Below are 24,303 nucleotides of genomic sequence, written 5' to 3' on the forward strand. Positions count from 1 at the left end.
TAATTAACAAACTATGTTGCCAATTTAGGAAGCTTTTGGCTTGTAGCAAATCCAACAAAATAGTGTTCAGTAAGCTTTGCTGTTCTTCAGGGGATATTTAGAGAAATCCCAAGCAGGCTAACAAAACACAAAGACCTTGCTTTGACTTTTGTTTCTAAACTAAGCTAATTATAATGACTACAAGACCTTTGAGGGGACATTTGGTCCCTATATAGAAAGCAAAACACACACACGGGTGTCCCAGCAGCAGAAGGAGATGCAGCGGAAAAACTCACGTCGCGGAATTTGTTCCAGTATTTGCTTTTGTCGTACTGGGACACGGTGCTCATCCACTTATCATTGTCCAGCGGGTTTCCGTCATTGCGGCCGGTAACGGACACCGTCAGACCCACCAGAGACACGAACAGACCGAGACCCAGCATCATCTGGGGGAGAAAGAGAGAAAGAGAGCAGGGGGAATTATCTGCGGGGCACTTGAGGTAAAGACGTCAAGCCTTTTTGAGTTTGAGAGGACTTCGTTTTAAACACGCCCAAAATATAAAATATTAAAAGCTCACTGTCTGATTCTTATCCAATAAACAACTCTAGAGCCTCGGAGGAAGGGCGCGGATTATTTCTGGATTATAAATCCGCTGAATATGTCCATTTGATAAGATTAATCGTCCCTGAGGACTGAGGAGAAAATCTGACAACGGACTTTAACGGTCGCGCTTCCCGCGCGCGGCTACTTCAGCGCGAGCTTCACTGGCTTCTGCGTTAATTGGCTTCATTTGATACAGACGTTATTCATCATTCGCTTTTACTCACCTCAAGACGGGACGGTTCTCTGCTCCCGAGCGGGTGACTGGAGACCGGGCAGGACCGTTAAGTATCCTAAACACGGGAGGGTGAGTGAGTGGGTGAGTTTCCTCAAATCCTCTCAGTTGCTACACTGAACACAACCGGGAGAAACGGACCCGTGTAACGGAACGGTAAACGACTCCGCCCACTACCCACCGTGACTCCGCCCACTTTCGCTCGCTCTCGCTCTCGCTCTCTCTCTCTCTCTCTCTCTCTCTCTCTCTCTCTTCGCCACACTGAGCGACGCGACGCCACAAATGACAATCACGTGACCCAAGCTCTAATAACTGAACCAAACGCAGTTGTTATATCAAAACCTTTTTTATTATATCGTCAAGGTTGCTGTTTTGTCGCGTCGCTCACACATAAACTGCGTCCCAAATGACGCACTATACAGTACACTATGCACTTATGCACTATGAACTCAACCATGTAGTGTATGAATTTGATGAGGTTATTTTTTCATTAATAATCGAAATCTGATAGCCCCTTCCCCTCGCGACTTAATTAAAGCTGCAACAGTTGGGTGCATTAAGTGTCAAACGTTCCACACTTAACTAAGTGCATCATACGGGTATTTAAAGTGCACTTTTCCTTTTGTAATATAAATATTTTAATTTTTTTAATTATTATTATTATTATTATTATGTGGGAATGCACTACTCGCACTATTTATAATACAAAACGTCTTCGAATAGTGCACAATTATGGGATTTGGGACCAAGTCTTTCAGTCTCAGAATTGATGCAGAACAAAGGGAGTGGTGCATTCACTCGGGAATAAACGCGGAGGTTGGGGTGTGATGGAGGTAATACGCAGGTGTTGACTTTAAGTTGTAAAACATCCAGTGCTGTGCGGAGGGAATCAATACACGCTCCCTGATCACTGCTAACAAATTAAAACCAGCCTCGGTTTTCATTTGGAATCAGCCTGTAATGGCTCTGAACTGCCCGCTGTACACTGCAGTGAATTCAGCTGCGAGGAGAGAGTGTGATGGGAATATTGGCTCATTTTTAATTAAAGAGAATAAATAAGTCAATAGATTAAGCTCATTAGTAGTAAACATAACGCGCGAGACGGATATTTGCAGGTGTTCCCCAATGAGGGAGCTGTCCGTTCAGCACCACTGCACTTACTCCAGCTTTGTACACTGCAAAGAAGCCGCATCTAATGCGTGTATACACCTTGTTGTGCAATGCTGAAGTACACTGTTTTTGTTGAATGTGCGACGTTTCCGACTCGTAAACAATTAGAAGAATAACAAAGTGGAATAACAAAATAATTTTGAATAACAAAATAATATTATAAACACTGCTTTGGAATGATAAAGCTAAGGGATTAAAATAACTAAACTAGCGAACGTTCTCAGAACGTTATGGAACGTTTTTGGTTGGATGTTTATCTGTTTAAGGGCCATTTAAAAGTTACATTCCCATAATGTTTGGGGGGGGGGGGGTAATAAAATGGAACATTCCCTGTTGTCTTTAGTATTCACAGAAACCTCTAAAACTAGTTTAAAAACTTTGAATGTTCAAAGAAGGTATCATTTTCATAACTTAACCTGCAAAACTACTAATGCAGAAATAATCTTTTGAGTCTCATTCCACAAAATGGGTGCCTTTTCAAAACTATAAAAGGTTTAAATCATTCCATTCCAACAAAAAACGAAGTGATAAAAAGAGGAGACACTTACTTGTCCTTGAAGAGTTCATAGCCTGAAAGGATGGTGGTAATATGGCTGTTCTGTATGAATTTATTTATTTAATTTTATTCTATATGGTATTGTATGAAAGCAAGGCTGACATGCAACATGGAGAAAAGCCACTAAGCTTTTTTATGCACTAAAATGTAAAGTGAGGGGGAAAAAGCTGAAGATATATACCCACCTCTGAGGTAGATAAGAGCTGCATTAATCTGGCTTTTATGCAGCATTGAATCTGTACACAGAATATGTAGCAGCCTTAACTCAATTGTGTAAAGACAATTTAGGGAGCTCTACTTTAATACATCATGCTGGACATTTTAAAACAACTTAATGCAATATAATTTATCAATAAAAGCATTGTAATGGAACTAATGACAGTTGAGGGTGCATTAGTGCATCAGCACTACAGTCACACAAACTCAAAGTCTTGTTGTGACTGGTTAAATGTTTGTCCTGGTGGTAAATATAAGGTTGGCGGTTCTAACCTTGCAGTGGCTGAGTCATGAGCTGTCATCATTAAAACACTGAATGTCTTGTGGCGAGACGCTCATGGACACGAGACAGTTTCTCTGTGTCAAGCAGAGCTGTATGTGTGTGTGTGTGTGTGTGTGTGTGTTTGTCTGTTTGTGTGTTTAATTTATTCCATTTCACTCCATTGGCTTAATGCTGTTAATGTTAAGTGGCAATATTTTAACGTGGGTAATACAGGTCAGTGCGGTTTCTGAATATGTGCTGTTAACATTTTACTCTTTTAGAGTGTTAAGAGTTTGAAAATCCCCATCAGCCAAAGCCAAGATATTGACACAGCTGAAATCCACATGATGTTTTTGAGAAATCCAGCTGAATGACATGCAGACAAGAGATGCATTAAATTGTAAATGAGAAAAACGCTGAGCACACTCACAACAGATAATTTTAATTGAAAACTTTCCCTTGTGCACTGGGGTGCAACGGCAAAATATTGAGAGCGGTTTCATATTTTTCTCTGCTGAATAAAAGTAGCTAATTATTCATTTAGCACACAGTATATTTATTTAACAGAGAACTCTGCCGAGCTGGTAATTTGCAAGGTTATGAAATGACATCATTTGATCATTTCCTTGGAAAAATTATTCCTAGGACGAGTCTTAATACACAAAACCTAAGCTCTGGTAGAGGCAGAGACAGTGAAAGGTCGCCCTCTATTGGCTGAGGTTTTTGTGTCGCAGAAATCTATTTAAATTAAAATAATAATTATAGTTGAAAATATTTTAATCAAGTTTTGAATTTCAAAACATATTTGAAAAATGACTTCGATTAAAATAAGGATTATTTTATAACATATTTTAATACAGGTTTGTACAAATAAAACTATTTACATTAAAAAATTATTATTATACGTAAATGATTACGTATTGGTCACACAAATGTACATTAAAAAATAATTATTTATTTCATTGAAGGTTTTGTCAGAAAAAAAATATTGTAATTAAAATAATTCTATGATTTATTTTAATGAAGGTTGTCACAAAAAAATATTGTAATTAAAATAATTATTATTTATTTCAACAAAGTTAAATTAAATTAAATTAAAACAATTATTTTATATCTTATTTTAATGAAGGTTTTGTCACAGAATCTTAGTTTAAAATAATACTTTTGTTTACTTCACTGGTTTGCACTATCTGCTATGTGCCTTGTGCTGCTTTACTTATCTTTCTTTTTACATTACCTATTTGTACTTTATATTTTATTATCTGTATTAAATGTTCTACTGTTAGTGTTATCCGTATGCACCAAGGGTCTGAGAGTAACACAATTTCAATTCTCTATATGTATGTAATATATATGTGGAAGAACTGACAATAAAGCAGACTTGACTTGACTAATTTAAAAGTAAATTGTATTATTTACTTGAATGGAGGTGTTTTATAAAACATTATTTAAATTTAAATATTTATTTTATAACACTTTTTATAGGGCCATATTTATCCTGTGATCATTGTATGCTTACAGTAATTCAGTATTACTTTTTTTTATTAAGTTTCGTCACCACAACTCTAAAATCAAAAACTGCTTCAAGTTAATACAGGAAACTGTGTGTTTTTTGGTTCTCATTTAATGGGAGATCCAAATTTAACTGACATTAAAGCATAGTCGTAAAGTATTCTCATACTGGAACAATACATAAAGGAAATGAAGTTTGCATAGAAGAGCAGTAGAGAGAGAAACAGAGGTAGAGAGAGTCAGAGGCTTGCATACTAAGTGTGGGTTCTGGGCAGGCAGTCGGTCGGTTCACGCTGAAGGTCACACTTCTCTGCATGTTTCCTCTGAGAGTCACAGCACATCTGTCCTCTCTGTCTTATATGGAAATCATCTATCATGTCACACTTTGATTGGTCCCAGAGGGCCACATGACAGGAAGCACAAACCGGTCCCAGGGGCATTATAGGAAGCTCTACATCGGTCACATCGTCCCATCACCAGCGGTTACTCTTGGCAGCCGCGTCCTCATTCATGATCCGCGGGAGACGGCCGCTCGCTCCTCCCTCCAGGTATCCCGACTTCATGCTGGACACTTCTGGAAACTTCCTCTTTTTGCTCAAATCTGTTGAGGGGGAGAAGTTTCAAATGAAAACTCAAGTGTTTCTATTTATCCACCATGTGTTGAGATGATCAGGTGTGTCAGATTGGTTAATGAGAGTGACCCGTGATGGCGAGGATCATCTTGCGTCGCGCTCCAAACGTGTTCACGCCCACTTCCTTCAAATCCTCGTCTGAGAGCGTCAGGAACGTCTGGTAATCGATCTGACAGACCAGAGAACATTCACAGTAGGTGTGTTTTTGTGTGCAAAAGTGTGTCGTGTGGTTAGACGTTTAACTTTATAAACCCTTCATTACAGCAACATGAAGAAACCAACCACAGTTTGACTATCTGTCTGTCCGTCCATCCATCCATCCATCCATCAATCTTTCCATCTATCTATATCTATCTATCTGTCTATCTATCTGTCTGTCTGTCTGTCTGTCTGTCTGTCAATAATTAATGTGTGAAAAAAATACAAAAATCTTTAAATAATTGCACATATCTGAATTGATGTCTGTAATACACTGCTAATATGTAATCATCCTCAAATAAAGGTGACTTAACCTGAGAAGACAAATGAAAAAAAAAAAAAAAACTCAAGAACAAATATCTGCTAATGGGGTTAAAGGAAAGTTGTATTATTTATTAAAGGCTCTATTTATTAAGTATCAATACTATCTTTAACTGAATACCTTTACAATGGAAACATTTAAATAACTGCACATATCTAATTTTCTGTCTGTAATACACTGCAATATATATATATATATATATATATATATATATATATATATACACACACACGGGTAAGACATTTGTTTTATTTGATAAAATATAAAGTCTCGTTATCACATAAATTTGGCAATTTGCTTCTCAAATGAATGTATCTTCATTTAGAAATGTTTAGATTTTTTGTACTAAATATTGCAAAAAACAAGTTTGTTATTCAGTATTTTTGTAGTGTAAATGCTGATTTATTTCGCAGACAGAAAAGAGTGCAGAATCTAGAGTTCTTCTCATGGAAGTCTAGTTTACCTTCTACTTACTGGCTCAAACAAAACTCATTTAAGTATTGAGTATTTAAAGATCTGAACTTTGGCAAACTCGCTGACTAGTTCCATCTCAAACCTTTAGACTTGACTTTGTTTCCAGGCAGACTGAAATAAACCTGTGTGCTCTGACTCCTAAAAGCGCTCAGAGCCAGATATGCATCAGACAACAGCAGCGTGGGCGTCTGTGGGTGTGCCGTCTGGGACGTGCGTGTGCGTGTGTGTGTGGGTTGTGTATTTACCTCCTGTTGTTGGAAAATGTCGATGTATTTCTCCAGACCCAGCTGTGTCAGTAACTCTATAAGATCGTCTGCGTGGGAGGGACTGGGAGACCTGCCAATCAAATGTCTGGATGCCCCGCCCTCAAAGCCGGTCAGGTATCCCTCAGCTGCAGGTCAAAGGTCAAAACTAAGAAGCTCGTAATATTTTAATTTCCCAGTAGGTTTTAATCTTGACTCGTTTCAGCACAAGTGGTTGTTTCACCTTGAAATAAAGCTGCTGGCAGAATTAAATTGTGTAATGAGCAGCTCTCATTAACTAATTGAATCGTTGCTGCTAATTAAACACAATATGTCACACCCTCTGCAATTAAAGAGCAGAGGGGTGAGTTTAGCAGCACACTTACTTGTTCGGGAAGCTGACAGACTGTAGGGAGTGAACGAGGATGATGATGGAGGTGGTGATGAAGACAAAGATCCACGTCTTTCTCTCCAGTTTTCCGAGTCACTGCCGATCCAGCTGCGCTCCTTCCCACTCTGTGAACTCCACGACTACAACCAGACAAAAACATTATTAAAAAGAGAGAAATTAAAACAACTTTTGTTCTTATGTGAAACTATTATTAAAATAATAATAATAAATCTGAAAAGGAAGCAGGTTTTACTATTGTACATTCTTAAAAATAAAGGTGCTTAAAAGGTTCTTCACGTGATGCCATAGAGGAACCATTCAGTCAAAGGTTCTTTAAAGAACCATCTGTTTCTTCCGTTTTTATAATGTGAAGAACCTTGTTTTGCCACAAAGAAAATTTTGTGAAGGTTCTTCAGATGTTAAAGGTTCTTTAATGGAACCATTTAGACAAAAAAGGTTCTATGGCATCATGAAGCACCTTTATTTTTAAGAGTGTCTGTCTCTTCTGCTCACCTCAAAACTGCTATTCCTTTTCTTCAGCAAGTAAGTTAAATTGATTAAAAGGGACAGTAAAGACATTTACAATGTTACAAAAGATTTCTGTTTCAAATAAATGCTGTTCTTTTGAACTTTCTATTCATCAAAGAATCCTGAAAAATGAAATGTATCAGTTTTTACACTTTGGTAATAATCAGAAATGTTTCAGCTTTGTTTTAAAAAAAAAAATTCAGCTTTGATCAAGGGAATAAATAACATTTTACAATATATTTACATAGAAAACAGTTTTTTTATTGTAATATTATTTCACAATATTACTTCTTTTCTCTGTATTTCTAATCAAATAAATGCACCCTTGGAGTGACTTCTTTTATAAGCACTGAATTATTCCTCTTTTTTCATCTCGTGATCACTGTCTGCTTTGATTACACAGAGCAGCAAAACATCTGCTTTTGTATTCCACAGCAGACAGGAAGTCATAAAAGTTTGAGTAAATGATGACAAAAGGTACATCTTTGATTGAACTACCCTTTACAAACAGATAAAGCACAATGGAAAGAAAGCAACGCAAACAGATTTCAATAACTTTTCAATTTGAATCCTTCACAGGGCTTCACTTATTCTCAGAAATAATGTGATTCAAACAGCAGTAACAATCAAAAACAGATTCAGTCAGCGCTGCAGTGCGTTGCTAAACCGCTTCCATTGAGATCTTTAATTGGGAGAGTCTCATTATCCCAGCGGAGAGGAAATGAGGGAGGAAGTGAGGGGAACAGGGATGTGCTGCTCACTGTGTGCTCATACACGTCTGTGATTGGGGTTCAGAAAACTTTCTCCATGATTACACAGCTCTGAATGACAGACACCTGTGTGTTGGTGTGTGTGTGTGTGTGTGTTCAGACTGTATCCCACTGATCAGAAATGAATCTTTTCATAAACCCATCACACACTCACACAGGTGGGTAATTGTGCAGTCTGTCATTTAGTACAAACACACACACACACACACACTTGCGTTTAATGTTTACACTCAGGAAATGTGAAGTTACTCATGGAGACCTAACTTTGATGAACTAGCTACAGCACGGCTAAGATTACTGTTCAAAAGTTTTAGTCCGTAAGATTTTAATTGTTTTTGAAAGAAGTATGAAACTTTTCGTCATAATTTACTCATGTTATTTCAAACCTGTATGACTTTATGTCTGCTGTGGCACAAAAAGCTGATGTTTTGCTGCTCTTTTCTATGTTAGAAGGAGATGTCAAACTCCCGAAAGAAAAGAAAAAGGAATATTTAAGATTTTCAATGTCCCTGAAAGAAGTCTTTTCTGCTCACCAAGGCTGCATTTATTTCATCATAAAAAAAAGAAATATTATTACAATTTTAAACGTGATTTTATGTGAATATTAAGTATTGTAAAACTAATGTGTTATTGACCTTGCATGCATGTAAATCTATTTTAAGAGACTCATAAAACAATATTAGCAACCTTAAAAATGGCATAATAGGGGCACTTTAAAAGAACAGCATTTATTTGAAACAGAAACTGTCACTTTTAATCAAAGCACTAATAAACAAACCAAAATTTGGTTTTTATGGTATATCCGTTGTCAAAACAACTTGATTTTTTACATGTCATGAAGAAAATGTGAGTGATATTTGTTGGTGCAAAACTCACTGCTGTGATGCTACTGTGTTGACGCACATGCTGAACTTTGATACAGAGCTTTGAAAAGCCAAATTAGCTTTGTATAGAAACTAAAGTTTATAATATGTCCTCATTTAAAAAGCTAAAAGACTTCCTCCCACCAGCTACGGTCAAAGCACCTTGTTGTTCTTTCATAACATGGAATAAAGTGGCTTTCCAGAACCTTCACCCTCTCTGATCCCATCTGGTGGAATGAGCGAACATTGTTTGCTCTTTAACAAAGTGCTAATGCTGCTAAGTTACTTTGGTTTAATGTGGGTGCTAAAAGCATAAATGTGAATTAAATATTGATGTGAGTACCTGCTGGTTGTGGTATGGTCTGTAGCAGCGGCGGCTCACAGCTCTCAGCTCTTTCACAGCATCAGTGGGCATCGATTTTGAGAAGCCCAAGCCACTCCAGGTGTCTGTAGGGGTTCGAACCTCAGTCACCACAGGCTTCTGCTGCATGGCTATCACACACACACAGGTTTTCACAGATTAAATCACAACCATTATGAAACCCACAGAAATTACACACTCAGAACCACATCCAGATTTACACTGGCATACAACAGCAGCTCTAATTAAAGTGTGTGCGAGCCTCTGTGTGTGTGAATCCCCCTGCATTATTAAACACCTGCCACCTAATTAAGCAACTTAATCAAAAGCAGTCATGCAGAGGAATGTGCTGCTACCTTTTTCACATCTCTCTCTCTCTCTCTCTCTCTCTGTGTGTGTGTGTGTTTGTGTGAGAATGAAGTGGTTTAAATGCGAGTTGTTTAAAAGTCACTGTATCAGTTTCTGGAGTATGTAGCAGGGTTATCATTAACTAAAAGTTAAAATACCATTAAAAATGTAAATAAAATTAGCATTAAAATAAATTAAATAATTGAAAATATTAAATGCGACTTATTTCATTTAAATTAGCTGGCAAAGCATCATTTCTAATTTTTTTATTTAACTTGAAGTGCTAAAATAACTAAAAATTAAAATATAAATAAAAATGAATAAGAAATATACAGATATTATTAAATAATAACAAAACTGACAAAATAAACAACAAAATTACTAAAAATGAAAAATTAACTAAAATTGAAATGTAAACAGAAACAATATAGAACAATCTTATATCTGAAACGTTTTTCAGTAAAAAAGCAACAAGTACACTTATAATGTATAAATGCTTTACAAATTTAAATAATATTTTATTTATTTTAATATACATATATTAATTTATAATAACATTATATATTGATAAAAAAATTATTGTATATTGTATTTGTATATAGTTTTATACATGTACAATTATGTTGTATTAAAATATTTTATTGTATTAGCAAGCTGTATCACACACAAAGGGTTTTGCCCTGTTTTTTGCACATTTGTCACACTTACAAGTTTCAGATCATCAAACTAATTTTGTATTTAAAAAGCCAAAAATATTCAAACCCACCTGGCCCTAAAAAATATATATATATATATATATATATATATATATATATATATATATATATATATATATATATATATATATATATAACTAAGATGGTTAAAGTACGTTTTACAAGTAATTACCATTAAAATTTTTCTACTTCAAAATCTCTTGTTTAATTCAATTAGTTATTTGTGATTTCTCATTTTTGGTTAATTCACTAGCAATTTCTAAGTGAAAATTGTTAATCCTACATCCAATTGTCTAATAATATAATTCATTTTAAATAATACTATAATTATTGAGTATTGAGTAGAAATATTCCTTGTATCTCAATCAACAAGAGGTGCAGAAGTGTCATCACGTCTCGTGTCATCTAGCCAGAATGATCTGATGTCAGGTTTCTCCGTGTGTTTTCGTGTGTGTGACTGTTCATCTGTCTGCATATTCAGTAGGTGGAGTGGCTGTGCTCCATTATGAATCTGGCAGCGTGTTACTCTGAAATGGGTCCCTCTATCACCCTCTCTGGCACTGCGTAACGCTTAAATGGCTCCCCTATATCACCTCTCTGGCACACTCCTGCTCTTTAATCCATTTTGAGCTTTATACAGCATGATGAATGCCAAATAGATGGAGCCTGCGGCGGCACGAGTCCATCCAGCCACGGCCCACAATAACAATCTGAGCTTAAATCACTCAACTTCAAGCCTTTTCATCTGATACACAAAGAATATACTTTGATGTGAGACACGGAAAATTATGCAGAAAAACGAGCTCACACACCCAAACTTTACTGTAAATACATTTATCTTTTGAACTGTCATTATGGCACACCACCACTACCTATTATTATATAACAATTATTATTATTTGTAATATAATATCATATCATATCATATCATATCAAATAATATTAGCAGTTATCAAATGTCATTTTGCACTAATGCTTCCTGAATAAAAACAAGCTCAGGTTGCTAGAAACATATTTTTTATAATAAATAATAAATGCACCCATGATGTATAAATAAATCCGAAGTTAAATCCATGTTTTTATTTATTTATTAATTTAAATATTTACTATTTTCAAAACAGTATATTATATCCATAATATGCAGTATACAGGTCATATAAAAGTATATAAAACTGAACAAATTAGAAACTATAATTCTTATATTATACTTTTTAAAAATAAAAATATCTAAAAAGACAAAAACATACGTAGTGTATTCTCATAATACAATAATATTCTATACCATTTTATATATTTCTAGATGGCTTGGTAGTAGTAGTAGTAGTAACAAATAAAAATGTGTTTAGTTATCATAAAATACAGCCACACTGCAAAAAACTGTTCAAATTTGATTAATCATTTCTATGATTCTATATAATATATCATATTTTTTACTTTATTTGATTATACTACTTTTTATTATATTATATTATATTATATTATATTATATTATATTATATTATATTATATTATATTATATTATATTATATTATATTATATTATATTATATTATATTATATCAAGTTATCAATCGTCTTTTCTTATGTTTTAAGTCCTACAATAAAAAAAACATACAAACCTTGAGTTGCCAGAAGCTTCTTTCTCTCATATTCATGATCCTGTTCAAATAAACAGCAAACAAAAACTGTCTCAAAAAACCAGTAAGACTAAATGTTTTGTGTGTGAATTGTAACTGAGAGCTAAATCTCACAAGACCTGTCTTTCTGAAAACTTTTCATACAGAAGATGTAATACGTTTAAAAAACAGTTTTGCTCTCGTTTTACCTCATTATTAGCGTCCACAGATGGGAATATTCTCAAACTACAGCGTCTGTCTCTGTTCAGATAAAAACCATCCACCTCCGCTCTCACTGACCTGAGACACACACAGAGAGAGAGAGAGAGAGAGAGAGAGCTTCATTCAGTGCTGTAAATCATATTCTAGACCAGAATCGGTTCAGGACAGATTTCTTTACCTCTCCGGCGTTTGCAGCGGGTTGGGCTCTCTCGAGGCCTCTGATTGGCTGCCTCTCCTCGAAGAGACATTGGGCTTGACGATGACCTCTCTGACCTCTGCGTGTGGCGTGACGCAGGGCTCCGTCTCTGCTTGTGTCGGCTGATCCTCAGTCTCTGGAATCTGATACAATCACATGATCAAAGTTTACTGTTTATAGTCAATCAATGTAAATTACTTTAGCATTTTATTACATCCATATTTAAATAGAAGATGTAGAAGTAGCATATAAGTTTGTACAATCACCTCATCAATTAGTATGATAATATAGATTTCTACATAACTACAACTATATAACTTTCTACATACTGTTTGAGATACTGTAATGTATTGCATATCACAATTCAAGGCATTCAACAAGACTTTCCATTTCTTTCATTTGTGAAGTGTCAAAGGAGCTGGATATGACATCATCCATGATTTATTACATCTCATTTAACTCATTATTTGACTAGAGTAGGCATTTTTACAAAAATCTGCATGTAAAAAATACAGAATTACCTTATTTCAAATGACTATTTTATTATATGGTGAAATTATTATTAGAAGTCAAGCATATTTTTATTCTCAATTCTATTGATCATAATGAACCTGAAAATTTGAGTTTTAAACCGTTTTGTTGGTTATTCCAATTATTTATAATTCATTACATTTGAACAATAAATATTCATAAAAATATTCATATTTAATAATATTTAGAAGTATTATTTAAATCAGCATGAAAATTAAAAGCAGCAAATAATACACCTATGATGTATGAATACTTAACCATTTGAAATGCTATTTTATATATTTAAATATTAAAATTATTATAATAATTTTTTTCGAATTTAATAACAAAAAAAGTCATAATTGTAATAATACAATTAATTTAGATATAATATTAGTAACTATATTTTCTAAATAAAACATTCTTCTTATTATTATTTATGTATTTAGTTTTATTATTTATCTTATTTTATCTGAATTATGGGGTCAAACACGTTCTAGACAGGCGATATACATACAGTACACGAGTATGTCCATTATAAACATCATGTTCACCCAAACCTTCTCTAATTTGGATTCCACTCCTTTGATTCCTATCCTTCCATCTTCCGAGGAAACAGCCAATCCGGGAGGAGGCAAGGGGCGGGGCTTCCCAGAGAGAGACCCAATCATGGCTTCAGTAGAGGGCACAGCACCTGAAGATTGACACAAAAGATGAAGATTAGAAAAAAGATTGGTACAAAAAAACATACCATTTATTTTGTAAAACTAACACGCATGAGTGAAACTAAAGAGGATGAAGTGCGCATACACACACACACACACACACACAGACACACACACCTGTCTCAGCGAGCCGCAGCTGCTGCATTAGTACATTGATCCAGTAGCTTGTGATTCCATTATTGGCCACCAGAGGGTCCAGCGGGGTCTTGGTCATCATGTTAACCTCAGTGGAGTCCAGGCCCAGCAGCAGACGTCTGGCCTCGTAAAGACTGCCGATGTTCCTCTCCAAACCTTTAACCACCACCGACTGGAGACAGACACTTTAAAGAGTTATCATTTAACACCTCATACGGAAAAAATAATAATAACAATCATAATAATAAATAACAGTATAATAAAATATACTTATACAGTGCATTCAGAAAGTGTTTTCAATTTTATGTTGCAACTTGATATTACAATTTAAGTATGTTTTTTTTTATTAATTAAAATTACAAATTTAAAGAAAGTATATATAATTTGTTTAATATTACATTAAAAAATAGTATAATATGTTTGAATATTATTTTATGCATTTGTATATTACATCAGTTATAATCATTATATTCTTTCATTTTCTATTAGGAATATATTATATTTTACATATACTTTTATCATACAATTTTACAGTGTTGTTTTTTTATATATTATGTGGTGAAAGATAACCAAGACATGCTTTAAGTGTTGCAAATTTCCCAGGAGTAAATGTGCAAGAAGACTATCTCACCATACTAGCCATACTTCTAAACATTGTGTTTAGTGCATCTTAACTCAAAGAACACTACGTTAAAAACAGTATGTCAGCAGTGTCTGAATGGTGTCATATTTTTGGTGAATAATGAGCCATGCAAGGCTTTTGCTCTAATATGACCCGTACCCAAAAAAGTGAAATGATGAAACATGTGAAGGTAATTAATGCAGTGAGTTTACTGCTGTCAGTGTGAACGGCCCTAAAGATGATGACTGGGGTTTTAGGAAGTAAAAGAATGAAACTGTAATTGTAGTCTATGAATTTGTGTGCATGACTTTTCTGGTGACAGGTGCATTGTGGGAGCTGTGCTGCAGTACCTTTGCTGTCTGCTTGACCTTGGGTTTGACGCTGATAAAAACACCCAGGTTCTGCATCATCTGAGCGAGTTTCCGAGGGTCAGACTCTCCCTCGTCCTTCAAATCAAACATCAGGCAGACGGGCAGACAGTCCTGACCGAGGAAACACACACACACACACACATACACACACATCACACCAGCAGGAGACCAACACAGATGTGTCACACTCATTCATCTCAGAGGAAATGTACTTCATGACAAATGTCTTTTGTTTATTGTATACTAAGCATACTGTGTGTTGTAATGCTGTCAGAATTGTGTGTTTGTGTTCTATTTGAACATTAAATGACATTTGCTTTGATATTTCCTAATGCAATCACTTTGAGACTTTTGTAACTGCGACACACTGCACATGTCGTCTGAGGCCACAGTATATAATGACTGAATGATAGAAACTTCTTCCCAAAACATTACAAATTATCTATTTTAGTGCTATCAAACAATTAATCACAATAAATCGCATCCAAAATAAACATTTTTGTTTGCATAATATATGTGTGTATACTTATTAGGTATATATTAAATGAAAATGTTATGTTTACATATTAAATATATGTGTATATATAATAGAAAATATTAGAATATTTATAAATAAATGTATAAACATAAATATTTTAAATGTATATACTCTATTTTCGTGTATATATATATATATATATACACACACATAATAAATATACACAGCACACATACATATAATGTAGACAAAAACTTATTTTGGATGCGGTTTAATTGCGATTAATCGTTTGACATCACTACTCTATTTATTATGTATATAAAGTATATATTTTGAAAATATGTACATGTATTCACATGTATATATTTATATTCAGAGAATTTGTATTATATACTGTATAAATATATTTAATATATAAGCATAATATATTTGTCTTAAATATGTGCATGTGTGTATTTTAATGCTGTCAAATGATTAATCATTTTTGTTAATAAATAAAAGTTTTTGTTTACATAATATATGCCTGTGTATATTTATTATGTTTATATATAAAAAACACACATACAGTATATATATATTTTTAATATTTACATGTAATTATACATATAATTCATATTTTATATATATTATGTGAACAGAATATTTTTTTAAATATATACATGCATGTGTGTGTATTTATATATACATAATAAATATACACAGGCATATATTACGCTAACAAAAACTTTTATTTTGGATGCAATTAATCATGAGTAATCATTTGACAGCATTAAAAAATATTTTATTATACTTTATTTTATTTAAATTTACAAATTTTTCTATTTTATTTGGATCTATTTTTATTAGTTTTAGTTTAAGATAACAACACTGGATTAACACTATTACTTATTTTAAAATATACTTAACTTATGAGTCTTTTCTTTTTTAATTTATTATTACAGTTAGTTGACAAAGCAACATTTCTAATTATCATTTAGTTTAGCTAGAAGTAAAGAAATTAACTAAAACTAACACTGAAATAAAAAAAAAAATAAGATAAAATAAAAAATATTAATAAGTAGAATTTTCACTTCATGTGACCATTACATCCACATACTGAGCTCAACACACACACACACACACAGGTCTGTACCATGAGCTGCTGTCGAGCGACACACACTCCGTCGGCCGTGCCCTGGATCAGCAGCGCGGGTGTGTGCTGCGGAGCGCTGAGGTCAGGCAGGATGATCTGAGTGTGCGTCTGATGCATGACGGTCAGGAAGTTAGCTCCGTTCTGACCCAACAGGAACAGGTGCTGCTGCGAGGTCACGTCCAGCTGTGTGCTCACCATCACCCCCGTTACCCCGGCCAGCGCCTCCGCACCCAGCAGCAGCTCCATCAGGACGCAGGTGGCCTTCTGCAGAGGTCAAAGGTCAGTTATTGATGCAGCATGCGGCGCTGTGAGGTGTGTGAAGGCGAGCGTCACCTTGACGGCGGCGGCGTTTCCCTGCGTTCCTCTCACGCTGCAGGTGCTGCAGTAGAGTTTGGGCTGTGTCCTGAAGCTGACGCTCACTCCGAACGCCTGAGCCACGTGCTGAATCACCGGCGAGCCCGTGTCACACACCACACCTCCCACAAGAGTCACAGGCAGGTCAAAGGTCAGCACCAGGGGCTGCAGGTCCTGCAAATCCGATTCACCCGTAAAACACATATTTCAATCTAAATATATGAATCTTGAATACAAAGCCATATATTTTAAAAGTAGCATGACAAATACTAGCATAATGTAAAAAACTTTAAAACTTTATATTTTTTTACTTTTATACATATGTATATAATTATATTGTAATTTAATATTTTATGTTATATGATACTGATATTATAAATTAATCATTTATGTTATGTTATATTGTAATTATTATGTTAACTAAATATTAAAATGTGTTAAATTATCACAAAAAATATGAAAATTAAAGTAACTTAATGGTCATTAAATGTAATTGCTGTAGTACTATTAATATATATATAACATTTTTGTTTTAAGCATCCTAAAAGTTAAAGGTATCATAATAGAAATTACCATAAAGTATAAATACTTAACAAATGTTAGGGTTAGGGTTAATTATTTATATATTATAACGTATTAATTTGCAATATTATATTAATAAATTCAAATTAACATTATGATATAAGATTATATATGATAGTTGTAAGGGTTATAGTCATCTAAATATAAAATAATGAACTGTTACTTTAAATAAAATTTAATATAATATAATATAAATATAAATATATAATATAAAAATTTTACTTATTTTTTTAAGTTTGCTGCCAAGGCAACATTACTCTTTTTCTCTTCTCTTGGTAAAATAACTAAAACTACGTTAAAACTAAAACTAAAAAATTAATATTATAATAGATATTATTTTAAAAAACACAAACAAAAACTGATCCGAAAGAAAAATACAACATAATAATAATGAGTGAAAATATTGTTTTCAGTGATACACATCAGTTGACACCTCACTAAGTGCATTTTATGACCCTTTTATGCTCTTGATCTTTCTCTTTCTGTTACTTTCAAATTTTGAGGAGAAAAACAACCAAGACATGTCTCAAACATAAAAATATTTTGAAATAAGTAAATAATCTAAATATATGAATACTGATTATAAATTCCCCTGTTTGGTATGTATTGAATATTAATGTGAATGCGTCACTGACCCGGATCTGTCTCCTGGCAGACTCCACCCCCTGAACCGGCCCAGCGATTGACACCTGCAGGTATATACTTACTTATATTTCCATCTAAACCTCAAATGAATCCTGTACTGTAGTATGTACAGCAGTATGATACAACAGTGAGGGAAGGGAGCACCTGGTTGCTCTTTTCTCCTGCGCTGTTGTTCCGGTTGGAATCGGGGAAGTGGATGTGGCAGGAAGTGTCCTCCATCACCTTCTTAATGTTCCCGCCTCCTTTCCCGATCACATGAGAGTGCTCTGTGTGTGTGACGTCCATCTTCAGGGTGACTTTATTCACCTGTGCACAGGTGGGCTGCTGTGAGACCACCGCCGGGCAGATGAACAGAGAAACCAAAGAAGCTCAAGCCTCACCTTAGTCTCCAGAAGCTGCAGAATCATGCGTTTGGCCTCCAGAACGTTTGTTCTCTTCCCCTCCACCTTCACATGAGGATCTGAACAGAAACACACAAATCCTCACAATGCATTTCACTTCTATAACTCCAAACTATTCAGTGGAAAACTGGTGGATTAGGATCAATAAAATGGCCTTTATTTTTGTGAGCATTAAAGACTTATCATTTAGCAAATGGAAATATTCATTACATTATGAAAAAATTTTTTTTCGTAATTTTAGTACTTAAACTAAACAAAATGAGAAAAAGTTGCATTGGCGCCTAAATGAAATAAAATAAGTTTAAGGTTTTTTTTTATTTATTTTTTTTAGATGGTTTATTTTATTTAAATTAACATTAATGTTTTCTATTTATTTTATATCAACTGACCTAAACCCTAAAAGGTAAGATTATGCATTTATAGTAACAAAATAATAATAATAATAATAATAATAATATGAGCCATTTTTCTAAATACATCTGAATACATGCCCAAAGGAAGGTTTTGTCATATTTATCTTACTAGACAATTATGTCCCCAAACCGAATCTTGTTTATGCATAAAAACCAAAGCACACTTTGGGCTTTAACCCATATGACATCAGCTTAAACCTCATCTGCATATTCAGACTTCAGTCGGGTAAGATCTCAATAATGGCAAAAGCAATTGCATGTAACTAGACACCAGGAATACAGTGCATGGGTCATGCTCACTAGTTTTATGACACCTTTATGGTGCTTTGGAACTTTTTGGTCATTGTATGTAAAACAGCAGCCTGGACATTCAACTAAATGTCTCTTTTTAGGTTTGGACCAACATGAGGGTGAATAAATGATGACAGAAGTGTGACAGCTCTCACCTTTCTTTGATTTGGCACCGATCTTCAGCTTGGATGGCCATTTCACCTGCGTGTGTGTTTCGCTCATCACCTGAGACAATGAGTGTGTGAGGAAGAGAAACTCACGTTCAAAAGACACTCAATTTGCATCTTCACAGTCCATTCAACAGAGACAATGGCTCATTAGCATCTCAAAGCCCTTTGTTTTGCCTTCACAACAGCAAATCTGTTCTGTGTGTATGTTTGGGACAAAGTCACTTCGGTGACTTTTTTTTCTCTCTCCTTAATTAACAAAAGACCAAAAACTCACAAAAAACAAAACAAAACAGAAAAACACGTGCACACGTTTTTTGATGTCTGCAGATGGCAGACGCTTTGACAGGATTATGAATGTTTAAATATGAAAATGTGAATGAAGCCCATATCAGGAACTGATCAAAGATGAGTTCATATCAGAGTAATTATAACCATAAAACACATTTTCATTACTTGAAATAAAATATACTAAATCTTAGAGTTAGATATTGTTAGAGTTAGATCCCAAAGCAACTGAGTACTCAAACAACTACATATATTTAATCTAAAACTTATAATAAATAATAAAAATGACATACAACAAAAACTAAAACTTACTATATACATAATTCAAATATGAACAAAAACTTATCAAATATCAAATGGCAATCATAATATAAATAATATTAGATGTTTACTTGAACTCTTCTGGTTTCTTACCTTCTGGAAGAACTCCTCACCTGTGAGTCCAGAACCTTCTGCAGGAGCTAAAGACAAAGAGCAAAGAAAGAAAGATTTATACGCCATATTTTATATTAAAACATTATAATACAATTATAACAAAATGTATTTTGTAAAATATTTCATTATGTATATATTTAATTATACATGATACAATATATAATGGAATTTAAATATTACATTATATTACATAATTTGCATTCATAAAACCAAGTTTTGTTGATATTTTGTGCTCTGTTTACAGATTTTCTATATAGTCTGTTTCTAAAGTATACTATGTGTCAACAAATAAATATACATTTGCAGACAAATACATAAATACACACATATATGTTTTACCAACAATGTAAAGGGCACTTAAACAAATAAACAGCTGTGTGCTTTTGTAAATAATAATAATAATAATAATTTTACAATTAAATAGTTTAATAATATTGCATGTTTTGTACTCATAATAGCATATTTTGTTCTTATTGTGCCCTGTTTTAACAATTTATTCTAAACTATATGTAGACAATATATAGGCATATGATACATTATATACTTAACATTAAATTGAAATGTTACTGAAATAAACAAATAAATAAATGAAGAAACAGTGTGTGTTTATGGACTGGTTTGCTAAATCTCTAAATAAACTACAAAACACAAACATTTAATCTCAAACAGACTTCAAACATGTAAAGGCAGTGTGTGTGTGTGTGTGTGTGTGTGTGTGTACCTGGTACTCATTACATTATGGCAACCAAATATATCCACAAGGATAGTTTTACCAGCAGTTTTCACCTTGTGGGGACCCTTTTTTAAAGTCTCCATGAGGAAAGCAGCTTATAAACCATACAGAATTAAGCTTTTGTAAATCTAAATCAGCAGAAAGTTTTGTGTGAGGGGTAGGTTTAGGTCTAGGGTTTAGGTAGAGAGATATAAAATACAGTTTGTACAGTCTGAAAACCATTGTGCCAATTGAGAGTGTATATCTGTGTGTGTGTGTGTGTGTGTGTGAGAGGATGGTAAAGTTAAACACATTTGCCCCAGAGAGACATTTACAGGGTTAGGGTGAACATCCCTCCTTTCATTAACTGCTCTTCATCGCTACGGGTTACACGGCTCTGCAAGCAAGAATGACTGAACAACCAGCGTGTGTGTGAGTGAGAGGGTGTGTGTGTGTGTGTGTGTGTGTGTGTGTAAAAGAAAAAGCCCCCAAAGCTGCTTCTGAGAAACGGCGTCAAACAGCAAAGTTATGTTAGAGCGACCGATGCTGACGCAAAACTAATTCACCTCCCTGTGAAAGAAGCAAACACAGCGAACTAAAGACACAATGAGCAGAAACACAGACAACTGAAGCACGAATCACTGTTAAAGTGGAGTGTGTGTGAAGTCCGAGCGTTTGAGATCCAGACACGAGCGATTCCTCCAATAATGTGTGTCTATGAAGAGTAATCAGTAATCAGAGGCACCTTTTTCCAAAAACAATACGAATGTGTCTAATTCTAAGGAACAACAGGTGAAAGATCTGCTGTGAGGTTGATCTTAAAAGTGAAAGTCTGATGAGCACTGAAGGAATACTTCTGAACTTCTGTACCAGATCAGCACACAAACATCTTTGCTTTCCTCCCTGACCAGCTCAATCTGTCACTCGCTCTCATCTCAGAGGGATTTGAATGCCAGCTCCAGCTCGTGTTGATGAATCGTGGGCAGTTAAACAGGACTCCGGGATCTTCCTGGACAGCTCATGATAACAGATCATTAAACCTGTTCATCACAGCAGAAGCACCACACAAACAGGCCACATCCATCTAATGCTGCCTAACATCACATCTCAGTGAATTTCAGAAGGGCATTTTGCTGGAAAACCATGACAGGTGGCTTTCTCGATGGGTTTCATTTGCATGCACAGGTTAATGAAGCTTTTTCAGGAATAAATGTTCGGATTACTGTCATCGATCATACACTGACCGTACAGCATGAGCTCCAGCTTCTTCCGGTCGATCCGGAATCTCTCCTCCACGCACTCCGGGTCTGAAGGCTCCTGGAGTTCAGATCCTTCATCCTCCTCGTCCTCATCCTCCTCCTCCATCTTCTTGTTGTTCTGGTTTTGCGGGGTCTGGTTCTGGTCCAGCTGCGGCCCGTCGCAGGACTCTGGTTCAGGAGACTCTGGAACAGAGCTGCATGTCTCTGAGGCTGCCATAGTGAGTGTGTGTGTGTGTGTCTGTCAGTGTGACCAAGGAAACAAGAAAAAGAGGGGCCCTGACACACACACACACACACACACACACACACACACACACACCTCAGAACAGAGCAATATAGCATATCACACCCCTCTAACAGATCACATGACCACAGGGCAGCTGAGAAGTTCTGTATCACTGTTGTTTCTCCTAAAATAAGAGGCTCAATTGAGTCACTGTTGAAAGTTCTGAACAGCAACGTTAATGGAATGTTTGCCCAACGTAACCTTGTTTTTAATAATGTCAGCATAAAAACATACAAAAACATGGAAGTACTTTTTTTTTTGGAATGTCAATACTTGTTTCAGAATGTTCATAAACATTTAAAAGTAACATGCCCATAATGTTTGCAATACAGTCAAATGAAATATTCAGCACTGACATATCTTAAAGTCTGTCATTGTTATCGATTTGTATCGGGATGCACACCAGAATACATATATAGTTTCTAAAAGGCACATAAAAAAAACTCTTTGTAACACTAGTATGGTGACCATTTCTTACTATTAACTAGTTGCTTTTTTGCATGCCTATTATTAAAGAGAAAGTACGGAGCCCCGCGCATGACATGCAGGAAAAAATATTAGGCTAAATCGTGTGCACGATTTACTAATTCGTTCCCTCAATGTACTAAAACCTGCACACGAATAATATTGCGTTCACTCGATTTATAAATTGTGTGCACGATTTACTAATTCGTTCCCTCAATGTACTAAAACCTGCACACGAATACTATTGCGTTCACTCGATTTATAAATTGTGTGCACGATTTACTAATTCGTTCCCTCAATGTACTAAAACCTGCACACGAATACTATTGCGTTCACTCGATTTATAAATTGTGTGCACGATTTACTAATTCGTTCCCTCAATGTACTAAAACCTGCACACGAATACTATTGCGTTCACTCGATTTATAAATTGTGTGCACGATTTACTAATTCGTTCCCTCGATTTGCTAAATCGTAAATAGTTAATCGAGGGAATGCAATAGTAATTGTGTGTTTAAAAGTTTTAGTACATTAAGGAAAATAATTAGTAAATTGTGCGCACAATTTGTTTTTTTTTTTCTTCCATGTCATGTGCAAGGCTCTGTAAGAAAGTTCACCCAAAAATGAATAATCTGTCATTAATTACTCACCCTAATGTTGCTCCAAACCCTTAAAACCTTTGTCCTCGGAACACAAATTAAGATATTTTTTATGAAATCCGAGAGCTTTCTGATCCGGCATAGACAGCAATGGATCTACCATGGTGAAAACAAAAATAACAACTTTATTCAACAATTTCTTCTCTTCTGGGTCAGTCAGCTGCCATTCACGAAAATATCACGACTGTTTATTATTATTTATAAAGCACATATTCTGCATGACCATATTCTGCAATCCTTAATCTTACCAATACCTAAACTTAACCACCACTTAACTAACTATTTATAAGCAGCAATATAGGGGTTTAGTTTATTGAGGCAAAATCTAAGTTAATGGTTTGTAATTGGACCTTAAATTAAAGTGTGAACATCTGCATATATGTCTTCATTTAAAAGCTTAATCCTGGCTTAGTCTAAAGCCTGAAACCATCAAATTTTCAGTGAAATTTTTTAAATGTTAATAACTTTTTAAGAATGTTTAGAAAATGTTCAAAAGTAACCTTTCTAATCTATTCACAAAATTAAAATATGGAATGTTCCCTTAATGTTCCATAAATATAACATTTAAAAAACTGTACTTTTGAATAACTTAATGGATCATTAGCAGGGAAGTTCACTTAATGAATTTGAAAAACAGCTCAGATATTATTTCATTTTATATGAATGTTCATACCAAGATCTCTAACTTTCAACTGCAAATCTGCATTTTGAGAGAATAATGATATCTTCTGAAACTCTAGAGGATAATATTTTTTTTCCTCGGGAGAAATATCTGAATATCTGAACAAAAGCCAGCATTTAATGTCACTTCTGTGTAGGAGAGGCAGCTAATACATTGTAGCAGAAATGAGTCAAATCAGACAAATCAAAGAGTCTATCAGAGCTGTGTGCACTGAAACATGAGCTGAATTCCTCAGGAAGTCATAAATCAGTTCTAGTGCCACAGGAACCAAACAAGATAACC

The 24,303-nt window shown here is 34.7% G+C and overlaps 2 protein-coding genes across 6 annotated transcripts in view; both read right to left on the reverse strand.

Annotated features, from left to right (window-relative positions):
* LOC113113646 (testican-1-like) overlaps positions 1-1,040 on the reverse strand; it is a 224,592-nt gene extending 223,552 nt beyond the window's left edge. For 3 of the 4 annotated variants that reach the window (XM_026280021.1, XM_026280020.1, XM_026280018.1), the window contains exons 1-2: positions 808-1,040; positions 276-425 (exon numbers count right to left, since the gene is read on the reverse strand). In XM_026280021.1, the coding sequence (XP_026135806.1) occupies positions 276-425 (150 nt within the window). In that variant the 5' untranslated portion in view covers positions 808-1,040. Of the gene's footprint in view, positions 1-275; positions 426-557; positions 736-807 lie in introns of those variants that run through there. The other variant, XM_026280019.1, reaches the window with a different exon arrangement.
* Positions 1,041-4,625: 3,585 nt separating this feature from the next.
* On the reverse strand, positions 4,626-23,421 carry bicc2 (bicaudal C homolog 2). 2 transcript variants are annotated; one of them, XM_026280024.1, is made up of 20 exons: positions 23,331-23,421; positions 21,915-22,112; positions 19,938-19,984; positions 19,224-19,293; positions 18,344-18,423; positions 18,108-18,269; positions 17,954-18,007; positions 16,716-16,910; positions 16,383-16,646; positions 14,752-14,883; positions 13,762-13,951; positions 13,480-13,613; positions 12,392-12,552; positions 12,201-12,291; positions 11,995-12,034; positions 9,295-9,443; positions 6,786-6,930; positions 6,403-6,548; positions 5,233-5,332; positions 4,626-5,132 (listed from the first exon to the last, which is right to left on the reverse strand). In XM_026280024.1, exons 2-20 carry the CDS (start codon positions 22,033-22,035, stop codon positions 5,005-5,007), a joined length of 2,409 nt encoding a protein of 802 aa, XP_026135809.1. In that variant the 5' UTR covers positions 22,036-22,112; positions 23,331-23,421; the 3' UTR covers positions 4,626-5,004. The 2 variants fall into 2 exon arrangements, with proteins under 2 accessions (XP_026135809.1, XP_026135808.1); XM_026280023.1 differs by lacking the exon at positions 23,331-23,421 and having other exon boundaries at positions 21,915-22,242.
* Positions 23,422-24,303: the final 882 nt, after the last annotated feature.

The sequence above is a fragment of the Carassius auratus genome, chromosome 14, assembly GCF_003368295.1.
Source record: "Carassius auratus strain Wakin chromosome 14, ASM336829v1, whole genome shotgun sequence".
NCBI lineage: Eukaryota > Metazoa > Chordata > Actinopteri > Cypriniformes > Cyprinidae > Carassius > Carassius auratus.

Coding starts and splice junctions, on each gene's coding strand:
- bicc2 (XM_026280023.1), bottom strand. CDS start 22,146: ATGGCAGCCTCAGAGACATGCAGCTCTGTTCCAGAGTCTCCTGAACCA. Junction 16,911..17,953: donor CTGCCAGGAGACAGATCCGG/GTCAGTGACGCA, acceptor TCGGATTTGCAG/GACCTGCAGCCCCTGGTGCT. Junction 5,133..5,232: donor GATGATCCTCGCCATCACGG/GTCACTCTCATT, acceptor CCCCCTCAACAG/ATTTGAGCAAAAAGAGGAAG.